General features: G+C 42.0%; 1 protein-coding gene across 1 annotated transcript in view; it reads right to left on the reverse strand.

The window, feature by feature from the left end:
• Positions 1-13,367, reverse strand: part of sdk2a (sidekick cell adhesion molecule 2a) — a 107,672-nt gene extending 94,305 nt beyond the window's left edge. The window contains exon 1 of the mRNA XM_059348428.1: positions 13,211-13,367. Coding sequence (XP_059204411.1) covers positions 13,211-13,367 — 157 coding nt within the window. The remainder of the gene's footprint in view (positions 1-13,210) is intronic.
• Between the last annotated feature and the right edge of the window lie 291 nt (positions 13,368-13,658).

A 13,658-nucleotide genomic window follows, 5' to 3' on the forward strand; every position in this document is an offset into this window, starting at 1 on the left:
GCTGGTAGGGTACATGCTCTTTCTGTCCTTTACCTTGTCTCTTTTTCTCTTCTTTACTATTCCTCACTAATGCAGCGAGGGCAAGAAAAGTGCTGGGTCCACTTTAACATATATAGCAACAACAAAAGCTTCAACAATAAAATGAGAGTGGCTCCACAGAGGAAGACAAAAGTAGCTGTTGTGCAACAATGATTGCGTCTATTGTCCAGACCTAACAGCTGTACTTCTTCCTCTTCCATCTTTGCATACCGTACAAACCCAGTCAACCCACTTATTCCACTCTGGTCATGCTTTTTTTTGCACTTTTGCAGCTTTTCTCTTTGTACACAGTGACAATCAAGCGGCAACCTCTTGGTTCAGAAAGGGCATCTCACCTACATTCTTTCTAATGGCCAGAAGGGGGGGACTCCACAGAAAGGGGTCAGAAAGTATATATACATAACAAAATGAGCCTACTTCTCACTTGATTTAATACCTCAAAAATATTATTATAATGAGCTTGGTCTTGAATGTCTTAATACATCATCATGTCCATTTTGTAAATGATGGTCCCAATTAGAATAAATTGGACAATAATAGGTATACTTTAGGGCATAGTGAACTATTTTTATATGCATTTTGGTTGCCCAAAAAATGTTCAACGGTGAGTTGCAATAAAATAAACTTTTGAGTTGGCTGTTTATTTCTGAATGACGGATGGAACTAGAAACTAAATTGCCACTACTGACTGAAAAAAGATGGAGATGACCAAAATGTCCAACTCAAGGCTTCAAACTTGAATTCCTCAAACCAATGTGTGGCAGCATTGTGGCTATGTCCACTTTTTTAATCACAATATTCTCTGTGGAGCATTTGAAAGACACTTGCGGATCAAGCATAACTCAAATAACACAATTTTGATTGGTAATTTCTCCTCAAAATTCCTTCTCTATAATCTAATGACGGCGACCCCTTGAGTGATTACAGAAGTGGAAATAAAGCTTTTTAATTGAATTTCATGAAATTAAACATCGGCCAGAGCAACTTCATTAAACTGATATAATCCCACTGACTCTCCCATTTCTGCTGTCCCCAAAGGCAGAGAACATGTCCAGCATTGCTAAAAATAAGATATGTGCTCAAACATTCCCTTTCACAGAACAAGGAAATTACTCTTTGAAAGCCCCCCACTTGCAAATGAAAATAGCTTGACCAGCAATTTGTGAATGCTTTGTGGACAATGACACAGAAATTTACCCTGCGGCTTTTGCAACAGCAACACAAGTCGGAGCAGCTGCAGCCATCATATAGAATCTGCTCACAAACCAAAAAAAACACTGCTTTTGTTTCTGCCTTAATGGTCTCGCTTTAGTCAGGCATCACAAATCAGTTTTGAACCATCATATGTACGTCACATGTGATGTAGATCTGATTTGGCTTTACTCTCTTGGGTAAAGCTCTGTGTCAGCCTAGAGTGCGTTCACATGTCCGCTGCATCTCCAGTGTGGAGACAGGAGGCCAGCATTGTCAGAAGTCTATCCAGTGCAGTACAGTGCATGCCCCCAACAGGGGACGCTTGGGCTCGTTTGTTTAGGTACGTCTCTCTGGCTGTGAGACAAGACGAGACAGTGACCGAGGCATTTGGGACATGCCAGTCCCCTGCAGAATTAAACAGGCTGCGTCTCAAGCCCCAGTGACAGGAAATCTCACTCAGATCACAAAAGGCAGCACTGATTGCGTCTGACATGTGCATCCTCTTCCCTCAGATGCAATATCTTTGTTTTGTCTGGATTACTTGTGTAGGCATTTGTATTTTTGTGTACCCTATGTTTGTGTATATGTGTGAGTGTGTTAGAGCGGGGGTGCTTTTCTCCACTCGGTTTCTTCTTAAATTGAAACTGTGACCTTTTTCTACATATTGCCCGTCTGTGAGAGTATGTAAGAGCTAAACAGTGTGTAAAAAGACTGATTCCAAATTAAACAATTAGACTCAGGGGGGGATAACCAGAGATGGGTTGAGTCTAACAGGCTGAGCACACCACTGAAATGCAGGGGTGAATGTATAAAAAGGCTGGCAGTGAGGGGAAGTGGAAGGGTTACTGTTTGGGCTCAAACTGGGCACACTAATCCCTTTGATCCCCCCATTTTACTGTCAGCTGTTTCCTAGCTACCGTCGGATCTGCACAGAATTTAGGATTTGTGCTACTGTACACCACAGCAATCTCTACCCCACTGATGCAGCGCTCTCCTTTCTTTCCTCCATCAATACCCCCACCCCTCCACCCCGCCCACCCCCCACCTATTGCCTCCTCACTATGTCCATAGCAATATTCATTTCTCTCCCTGTTCCCCCTTCTCCATCACATCACTGCGGTTGGCAGTGACTGCGACATGGCATGGAGACAGGTTAAATTGGAAAGTATTTTGCAACAGAGGACCATCAGAGCGTGACGCCTCACACTGAAAAAGCTGATTCTGATTTTGTCTATTCACGAGAGACACACCGCGGCTATGCCCCACTTTCATTAGTTGTGCCGAAAACAACATTCAAATACTGGTTTGGTCTTTTGAGAAAGCTCCATTTAGCGATAATGAAACAATCCGCGCACATGTTTGCAGATGCATGTGTTGGAGGAAGAAAATGTGTTTGTGTATTAGTGTACATGCACACTTCCGCTGTGTGCATCTGCTAACAGGCATTAAAGCAATAAAGGCAGTTTTATTGGATTCCTCTTTCGAGCTGCCTTTCAAATTAAAATAAATATCTGTATCTGCACAGGATCTCTTTGGTCCTTGTCTGTAATGCTTGCTTTCAGAGGTGCAATGCCCAACAGACTTCCGTGCTTAACCTCTGAGGAGCTCTCCCAAACTGATCCTAAATCATTCCAGGCGGAAACACATGACTGACTCGATTTGCGTATTGGCAGATTCATGCTTCATTGTCAAACACTGGCTCTCTGTGGCCCTGCAGCAATTAATCCTGTAAGCATGTAGAGGAAGAGTGAATACAACAACTTTTTCAATTTGCTGATTTCAATAGGAGCTGCTGTGCTGTATTGATTTCAGTATGTACAGCACACCTACATAATTTGTATCATTCAAGCAGTCAAGCTCTCAAAACCATGCCTAGATTGCTGGAGCCTTTGTTCATTCTGTATGTTTCAATCGTTTTTTCTTTACTACATAAATGAAAATGTAATGATCCGTGTCATCATTGGAAGAGAAAATTGTACTCAAATATGTCATCACTTATTGTGCACCTAGACAATGTAGGATAAATATCCTCATTTATATGATGGACAAAAATCCTCATGTTGAAGTTTGTTTTTTAGGTCTTTAAATATCCGTCTACATGCAATGTGCCTTCGGAGAAGAAGGCAAGCTTCCAAACAGTGTTGGACAAAGGCTTTGTCTGGGCTTTGACTGGTGGTTGAATCCCACCATATGGTTTCAGTCTCGCACCTGAAGCGCTTTCATGACTTGTGCTGAGAGGCCAAAGAAAGGGAATCCAGATGTGACATGAGCCATAGAGCAACCCTCCTGCAGAAGTGCTGTCAGCTCCCATCACCATCACACTTCTTAACTGACACTCTACTGATGTTCGAGGCAAGGACGGCGATCAAAGATACGTGTACATTAAAGTGCTGCCATACTACAATGACAACCAGCTCTACTCTGTGCCATGCATACCAGACGGGAATTCCTTATCAGCGTACACAAAAGCGCCGCTGGATGAGATTGCAGGTAGGAATTTCTTAAGATTTATCTCTCTTGATGCCTTTGCTTGTTCGGCGCTTTAACATCCACACTGACATCCCCTGGTATCTCTGTTGCAAACCATTTGTTTACAGTTGAAGGTGGAGTACTGTCAAAATGTGACAGGAGAGGGGTGGGCCTGATGTTGAGCTTCCTGAGGTAGAGGGAGAAGTCGGGCGTTTGGTAGCAAAACTGATAACAAACATGATATGGAGTCCCACGTGGCCAAGAAAAAGGACAATGGGGAGTGAGAGTCAGCTCTGGTCCTAATCAATACTGAGCACACGGCATTGAGATGCAGCTTGAGGCATTTCGCCAGGCCCCCTAGCGGGACTGGCAGGCCTGCTGCCAAGCTCAGCCTGAGCAGCGAACTCAGGCCTGCAGATGGAGAGCGCAGAGGCTCTATGTTTCCAGACGAGACCCTGCCCGTGCGTGGTCAGGAAGTATGCCATGAGCTGAAATAGTTTCTCCGCTCACCCAGCCCTACCGGTCACGTGTACCAGCTCACCCCTGACCCCACTTTCATGCACGAGACACTCTACATATATTAAAAAATGCTTTCTTCAAACAGCACGGTAAAAGTTGGCAGTATCAGCAGGAAGATGCAGCTTTGATGGTTCAACGGCGAAAAATAACTGGTAGCAAAAATGAAATATTCTCTTCCTTTTTTTATCCAGTTCAATATGTTCCTTTTCCATGTTTCTGTGTAGAGTTCTGCAGGAATGAGTTCTAGACAGATAGAACCAAATAGTCAATTTTATTATTTATTTTTTTACATTCCAATTCTAATATCTGAATACTATTAAGAATTCAAAGTCCATTGCTCTTTGAAAGGGTGAACCTGCATTATTGATTATTACCATGGTATAATTTCACATAACATGGTCTTAAAATGATAATTACATAATTCATCAAAATCATTTCTTAAAAGATTATTGGCCCCAGGGGTGTGTTCAGAAAGTTGAAAGCTGAAATCTGATTGATCCCCCCCATTATCCAAATCTATCATTGATTATCTGCCTGGTCAGAGGCGGGACCTTGAGCTATTTATTTGAATTGTGTTGATACTCTATACTGTGACTATATTTTTGCATGTGTATTGCATTTTTTTGTATGCACAATTTATCTTAAATTGTCATTTTAAACCAGGCGACAACCTCCGGGTCTGAGCAGTGAGGCAAACCAGGAGGTGCCTTAAGTTGCATTCTACTGAAAATTCCAGCAGTATTTTTGTCCATCCGTTTCAATACAAAATGAGATAACTTCTCAGTTGATTTATTACCTCAGACATTTTTTGGGGGGACAACACTATGGTCTCAATCACTAGTAAAATATCTTCTTCAAGACAGTTTGATGTAAATAGTGTAAAAAATGGCTCCACTTAGAAGAAATAGAAGATAAAGAATCGTATGATTTGGAGCGTGGCTCTTTGATTGACAGGTGGCTAATAAGGCCGTCATCAGGAGAGAAGCAGAACAATACGTATCCACGGCAACATGTCAATAAAGTTATATAAAAGGACATTTAGTGGTTTGGTCTCATAACTTTGACCCTTTCACACTGTATTTTCACTTAATAACAGTCTATTTAAACGTTTTGTTTATTAAAAAGGTCAGTAACATACATTTTGTTTTTGTTTTTTGCCAAAACTAACATCCCAGTTAATGCTACAGTTAATGCTAACAAGAATTAGCATCGCCTTCGTTCTGTCAGGTTGCCGGTGTAGAGAGGCGTGTAGTCAGTGTCGTCAGATCACAAGATGGACTCGATGCCTCAAACGGGTAGTCCACAAACCCAATGGTGACGTCACGGTCAGTACGTCCATTATTTATACAGTCTATGTTTTAAACACCCGAATGTAAGAAAGTGCAAGATGCTGTAATGTTAGTAATTAAAGTATATGAGAGACAGAAATGGTAAGTTCATGTTATTCCAACGATCCACCCCTACATAAATCAGTGTCTTACCTGGGCCACCCAGCCAAAAAAGTTTGGGCCCACAACATGCAACAAAAGTAGTTATCTAAGAGGTCTACTTGTATATAAACTGAAACAGTAACATTGACGTGTCTATGAAATACAGGAAGGGAACTCTCTGCTGGTGGTCGGGCAACATAACAGTGTTTTGACTGGCTTGGTTTAATGTCAGCAGACGAACAGAGCCGGAGATCAAGATGTGAATTCATTCCTGTGAATGTACAAAGAAAAATGGATTGGCACCACCAGTTGTTTTTTTTTTCTAAGGAGAGAGGGACAAAACATAGGCCCCCTACCCCCACTACAGTTTCTCTACCATTTTTCTTTTCCTTTGCCTCCTTTGCCATTTTATTCACAACACAAGAATACACTCACCAGTCCCCAGGAGGGGCAAGCTGAATGAGAGCAGAGATTCAGTGTGCACATTATGCTGTAAAAAGCATTGTTTCTCACCAGTTTTCCTTGAGTTGCCTTTGTGTTGTTTAAATGTTTACATGGAACAGCTCGGGGCTTCAAGACAGATGTATGGTCCAAGAATACTGCCTCAGTACAATCCCTCTTTTCCCTGGATGGAAGTAATGACACCATTTTGAGGGCTTTTCAAATTGCTTCTCAGAATGATGCTTTGATGAAGCAGCATGCACAACATCTTTGCTCCCTTGTCAAAATGATATTAGACAAATTAAATGAATAGCACCACTTTGAATCCTCTTCCCTATCCAAGGTCGTTTCCTTTCGGTTTCTGTCCCAGCTCGGGGGCCTGTTCTGAGACATTTCTTTTTGTTCTTGATAGTTGAAGAGGAGCCTCCTGGTCCTGTGTCAGATTGATTAGACTTTTAGCCAGGAGAATTAATATGAGAAGAATTTGTCTTTTCCCCCTTGCAGCGCTTCTCCCCTCAGTCTCATCAGTAAACAAGGAGACACGGAAACAAAACCACTCTCAGCTATGTGATTAAAATTGGCCCCAAAAGAAGGACTTGCCTCCACAGCCACTGCTGCTATTACTGAAACATCTAATTTAAGAAGCCTATACCTTTCCTGAACTGTATTTTTCACCCAGTAGGACAAAGAAGAGCTCTCTGCATATCATGATGTTGTGCGGAGGAGATTTTTCACACCTGAGCTGTTTTACTAGCTTGAAACAATTCAGGTGCATTTTGTCGGATAGTTTGTTTGGTTTTTGCTGGTGTGAATGCTCAAATGAACTCTGGTCCACTAAAAAATGGGCGTGTCGGTTTGCGTCCAAATGGACCAGAGTTCGGGTGAGAAGGCAGTCCAAACCAAAGGGAGGAAGCAACCAAAACACAGCACATTCTGGGTGGAATTTGGGCGTAAATTTAAAAATCAACACCAGGCAAGGTAGTAGCAGGTTTGAGAAATGTCTCATGGAGAAACGTGGCCTAACGATGAAGTAGTCAATCTAAATATGGTCAGACCATCACATAACAGCATGCTGCTACACACAAAAACAACAAAGTCTAAATGGTGGCTAATTGGATTTAATCAGACAGCGGATCAATGCCACGAGTGAAAAAAACTCTGCCAACATTTCATTAAAGTCTGTCACTTGCTTCTAAAAAGTGTCTCTTTATCTCCTATATTCTGTACAATAGATGAAGGACTACGTCAAGGAGCTTGATGTGCTTCATAAATAATTTAAATGTGAAAGCCACCTTACCCAACATTTAACTTTTTTTATTCTCCGGCCTATGGTAAAAAAATAAATAAAAAAACACAAATTGGTTACTGTGTGCTTTCTTCAGCCAACACAAACTCACATCATAGTGATAGTACTTAACACTAGCACAGCAGAACTAAACTGCAGCGTAGTAACTAATCTTTTGAGCCAGCTAACGTAATATGGCAGTGTGACAGACCCATGGTGGGAGATAGTACTCTTTGCCCCATGCAAATAGCCATTACCATAGCTCTTTGGGCAAATGGCAATTACTGGGCAAAGGGTGAATGCCAAAACCCTGCGGTACAAGTTAATTTGATTACATTTCCATTATGAACTATAAACACAGTTTTGCTGCTCGACTGAGCCAATTAAAGGCCTCCTGAAGCTAAAAAGCGTTGACAGCGCAGCGGCCCCATTGTTCTTCAACAATACAGTAGATCATAATCATTTGTCATTCTTAAACAGGTTTCAGGCAATTGTATTTTCTTTCTTTTCTAAAAAAAAACTACCATTATTTTTTGGAAAAGGGTATCAGGCCTTTTCATTAATTTATTTTAATTTATTTCAAATGTTGCTGCCAGTGAGCACAGATTTTTTTTTCTAATTCAGCTGTGATATGTTCCATCTTGGTGAATAAAGCATCCTGTGGCAACATGAATAAACATGTGTAGACAGCGTTTGGCAGCAGCAGAAAAAGCAGCCAAGCAGCCAGACATGGGATGCAGGCGGGCGCTGAAGACACACAAGAAGGCTGATTTGGAAGCCAGGCTGCCACCACGTTTCACCTGAGGCTGTGCAAGCCACTAGCTGGTCGTTCTGGGCGCGAGCCATGTTGCGAAGAAAACAAGCATTTAGTCCAAATTTCAGCAGACATCTGTTAGCTCTCTGGATAAGTAAACATGTTTAATTAACTACATTGCACCAAACAGGGAGATACATATGTCATAAATATGCAGTGTGTGTAATTATGGTATGTGGGCAGAAAAGCACTCCCACTCCTACGTCACTGTGCACCATATGGCACTTGTAAAGTGTTTAAGTCTAGCCAAAGCGATGATACATTTTAGTAACATAATTCTCCAAATCCATGATTCAATTATACTTTGGATGGAGTCAAAATCCAATTCAGTTTTCAATTTTAACTTTTTTTTCAGCACCGAAGGCTATGTCATTGTCAGACTATCGAGTTAATTCATCATTAATCATGAATTTTATGCCCTGACAGCTGGAGCAAGACCAATATATATTATTATCATTGATATATCATGTTACATGGGGAAGACTGGTGTCAGTTGGCACATTTCACACTCTCTGCCATGTTTCTCTGGCATTATTCATGTTGGAACGAGCAGAAAATAAAAGGTCAAGGTCTCAGGTATACATAATAACATATGTTTTAATGTACACAACTGTTTCATGTTGTGGGGCCAACCAGCCAACATCAGAGGATAGCCGAATCACATGACTTGGACTCGAGTCAGAACTGAGTCACAAATTTGATCGACTGAGACTTGCCTTCATAAAATCAAAAAGACTTGCATATCGACTTGGACTTTAACACCCAAGAGTTTTACTTTACTTGGATTTGAGCCTTTTGACTTTAAAATACATGATGCCTTCCCTCCATGTCTTGCTTTATGCAGTGAAAATGCAAGGACTCGTAACTCAAGAGTTTAGGACTTAGGACTTGAGTGTAAAGACTTGAGAAAGAGCAAAATAAAGGCTTGAATTCAGTCCTGAAAAAAATGAAATTTAATATTGAATTGAATTGTGACCCAACCTGTTACCATTTAGACCTGCGGAGCATGCAAATTTAAAATTCAATATTTCAACAGGATATCGTGTTGGGTAGTTGCCAGAAAAACGCTGCAAAGTTGGACTATTTTTTGATTTGGCATGGTGATTTTCAAAGCGTTCATGTGACCTCTGACATCATGAAAATAGGCTCTCTGGGTTCCCACAACTCCTCTTTACATACATGTCTACTTTATGCAAATTAAGGCAAAACCACATAGTTTTTCTCATGCATTAAAATGTGCTGTGTCCGGCTACAGTATTTGAATATTTGTCCATACTGAGGTCCCTAAACAGACTTTGAATTACATAAACTATCGGCTCACTGGAAAGCTGACACTCTTGTGTATTCAATGAGCAAATTTTTCTTCATGTGCAATGATGTTAGTCATCAGTAGTAGCCAGCTCATTGCAGTGAGGGCATTTCTTTTTTCTCGACCTCACTGTATAAAACAAGCTGCTGTGACCTCTAGGATAATCACAGCCTCATGAAACTTTACAACCACAAACTAAAGACCGAGAGCATTCAGAGGATGTGCAGCTTTTCGAGGTTTATTGACCATCAGGGGGTTTTTCGGCAGTTTGAAGAACAGAAGTGCTCTGCATCCAATCGCTGAAAATACAGAAATCTCCAAAATGACCAAAGTTTTTGAACCCAAATCACAGCATGGATTTTTCCTCTGTTGTTCCAAAGATCTTGGTGTATTGATGTAATATTCTGGAAGAGTTTTTGATCATTTTTATCCATTTTCGATATGAAAAACTTGCATAATTCAGCACCAAATTACCACAACTTATGAAACATAGTTGAATATGAAACTTCAAAAGGAGAATATTAATGTTCTGAGCCCTTATTTACCCTAACAGGTTAAATTAATTCATAAGTGTATAAATGAAGTCATGTTTATTCTAGATTTTCTGACCAGAACAACTTGACACACAGTGCTGAGCTGCATCTCAAATGAGTCTTCAGGTTCACAGCTTTCAGATGATGTCCACTACTTTAATGTGTTATTTATTGTTGACCTGCTATCTCCCCATAAACATCCACTGTCCACAACCCCCAATTCTCAAAAAAAGGAGTCTGAATGGTAAGAGGTTAATATTGAATAGTGGATTTGGAGAATCGTGACATTCTTATTTTGTATCATGTATGAAATCAGACGCCTGCAGCCAATGTGGCATCAATGTATGTAGGTCTACCTTTGTGGAGGAACATGCAGAACAGATTAGGCTTTCTATTATTTGTGATGGAGTGATGTACGTGTGGGCGCAGACGATCGGGTTTGTCATCAGTCTTTGTTGGAACTAGGAGATGCCTTTTGATTATATTAAAACTGTATTATATTTCTCTTGATGGAGTTGTGTAATCGTGTACACATTGATTTTTCTATCTTTCAGTGGATGTGTGTGCATGCGTGTGTGTATTGGTGTGTCACTGATGTAGATGAATTATGATCTGGTGCCCGCATTAGAGCAGGGAGTTTTAATCACACAAGGATTCAGAGTGTTTTAAACAAATGCTTTTTTTGTAAGCATGGTGGATTATCATAAGATTTAAAGATTTGGAAATGCCTGACAGCTGTCAAGCTGCATAATAACGTACGTCCAGAAAATTATAGCAGCTGCCGGTTGGCAGGATGTCAATGCTGCTATCTAGATTAAAGCTCAATAGACAGGAACATACACTAAGAGCCAGCAAGCGCGCTCTCTCTCTCGCTCTCTCTCTCTCTCACACACACACACACACACACACACATACACACACACAACGAGAGGCACATAGAAACACACTCACAAGACACACGGGTAGATTTCAGCAGTCGAGGAGTACAGAGAACGCTTGGAGGAGAAGAAAGACAAAACCTCACATCTATTTACTTGCTATTTCAATGAGGGGTCTAAATGTGTCCTAAAATGGCATGCTGAGAGCAGCCTGTGGCAGGAAAAAGATTCCCCCGTGGATTCTATCAGGTATCCTCTTGTGCACCGGTGCAGCCAGGAGTATTAAACACAGCAGGAGTCACAGTAGGAACCTGTTGAAAAACAAGTACATGCCACCTCCGGTTCCCCCGAGGTCTCCTGTGCCTGTATGTCGCCTAATTTATGACTTCCTCAGAGGTCCTCCCTTCTCAGGGAACGACTACACCCTCTCTAACTATATGCACAGGCACAGCCGCACTGCCAGTCATTTGCAAACATGCATGCCCCATGAGGATGAGATCGGCGTCCTACTTCAGAAGAACAAGACCTCTCTGGCATATGAGAGGACCCCCTGTAAAGACTGCAACTGCGTCTTCACTAGAGAACCTAAAGCAGCGATTGTGCGCCATAGAGGAGGTCCTTCTCAATTGAACGAGCAGGCAGACAGAGGAGTGAATCTCTCACCAATGCTAATGCGCAGCCGGGAACGTTCAAGGGGCCTGAATACCAACTGCAGGATGAGAAAGAGGTCTGTTTGGGGAGGAAAGGTAAAACCCTGTGAAGTAGCCTTGAAGCGCTCAACAGATCCTCACAGACTCCAGGCATGTTAGCTCGAGAAAAGGATGGTAATAACAGCTAGAGGAACTGTGCCCTGCATAATAAGAGACGCCTGAGACTCTTTTCAGATAAGGCTTGGAGCACTTTAGAGCAATGCGACCTGTTCAAAGACAAACAAGCAAAGGGATTATGCTGCTTTTAGCACTTTGGTGCACTGAGCATTGTGATTATAAGATGGGAGTGCACAGAGAAGCTCATATGAGTCAACTTCCGATACTTTTTTTTAACTCCATAGGGACCTATTGAAGTAAATGCATCCAGTATTTGTATGTCAAACATGTGCCTTGCTTTTGTGTTTCTGCATTACCCTCTGTAATGAAAACCGTGACCCTGTGGTTGGATGTTGAAGCATTAGGTTAAACACAACTTAATGTGAATTTACAGAGCAGCAAGACAGCTGATGAAATGCATGACCCAGTGAGCCCTCTCAATGTCCTTCATCAACTTACCTTTAGTTGTGACAACTGGCAGTTAATGCTTTTACAATGCTGAAATATGGAAGGAGGAAGGAGTGTCTCTTACTCACTTTTCCTCTACCATCTAATGTATGTCTCATTACCTTCTCACTGGTCAAGAAGCACATGTCACCCACTGACAGATGGCAAGTGACAAGTCATACCAATTTCACAGTAATTGTATGATTAGTGTAGATGATGTTCACGCCTTAGCCACATAGTTCTGTGCAGGACAGGAATGAGTCCTGCATGTTGTGATTTATTCATTCTGCTCTATTACTTTCACACGGCCTCCAAGCAAGAGTGCAAAAATGGACATTAGGCTAATGTAACACAGCCCTAAAATAATGGCCTTGCTTCATTGTTCCATAGTCATATTCATACAAGTTAATGACTGGCTCTGCTACACTAATAAGGTGGCCTGTAGGCAGGAGGGACTACAAGCAGTGAAACTATTTGTTTTGAGGTTCCTGAGCCACAGCCACTGATCCTTTATAGATATATCACTGGAGAAAATGTTAAACTAATGACATGACGGTGGAAATGTGACATCTGGTAGATTCAAAGTCAGAGATACAGAATATGTTTAAGGAGTATTATACTGATTGTCAGTGAATGCATTTTAAACTGCTCACAATGACAAATCACACAGGCTCATTTGCTTCTGAATATCAGTGTCCAGTTGTGCAGCATGCTGCTGTGCTCCTTGAGATTTCTGAGCATGCAAGTGGCCTTGTGGTTACAATGAAGAATGAAACCGACCGAGTTTACACGTTGTTGTTTGAGAAAAAGACTTTAATTTACCGATTTCATCTCATTCATTGTGCGTCAGGCATTGTGCTATAAGTTTGGCTATGACTAGATCCATTAAAGCAAACATTTATGATTTTTGGAGCAGTTTTTCGCTCGCCTTAATATTTCCCCCCTTATCTTATTAGTCACTCTCCTGCCACAGACTTTCTTGTGCGCTCCTGTGCCCGTTTCCAACAACAGTAGCTCCACTAAAAAATATTCTCAGTGCATCTTACCTTGAGCCCGAGCGCTGAGGATACAAGTCGCCGACAGCAGAATCCAACAGGAGACCCACACCTGTCCGACCTGTCCGGTCCGTCCAGCTGTAACCATGGTCCGCGGCGCCACCGTCGAGCCACCGGTGCGCCTTCCCCGTCTCCACGCTGGGGACATGTTGCACGGTTGCCACACACTCCCGAGAAGAGTCCTGGCTGCTGCTACTGCTGCTGCTGGTCCTGTGCGTCAGACTTGCTCCTCACTGCTGGTGATGAGGGTGAGTGACTGGGGAGGGGGGGATCGTGGAGAGAGCTCACTCCCGTCAGAGAGCACCAGGCATGCAGACAGGCACGCGGTAGTATGAAAAGCCTGTGGACAAGTCCCGCATGAGCAAGGCGGAGTCAGTCCAATTGAATTTGCTCGGCTGTCAAGTGTGCGAGACGGAATATTGACATCATCTTCTTACTG

This window comes from Centropristis striata, chromosome 13, assembly GCF_030273125.1.
Source record: "Centropristis striata isolate RG_2023a ecotype Rhode Island chromosome 13, C.striata_1.0, whole genome shotgun sequence".
Taxonomy (NCBI): Eukaryota; Metazoa; Chordata; class Actinopteri; order Perciformes; family Serranidae; genus Centropristis; species Centropristis striata.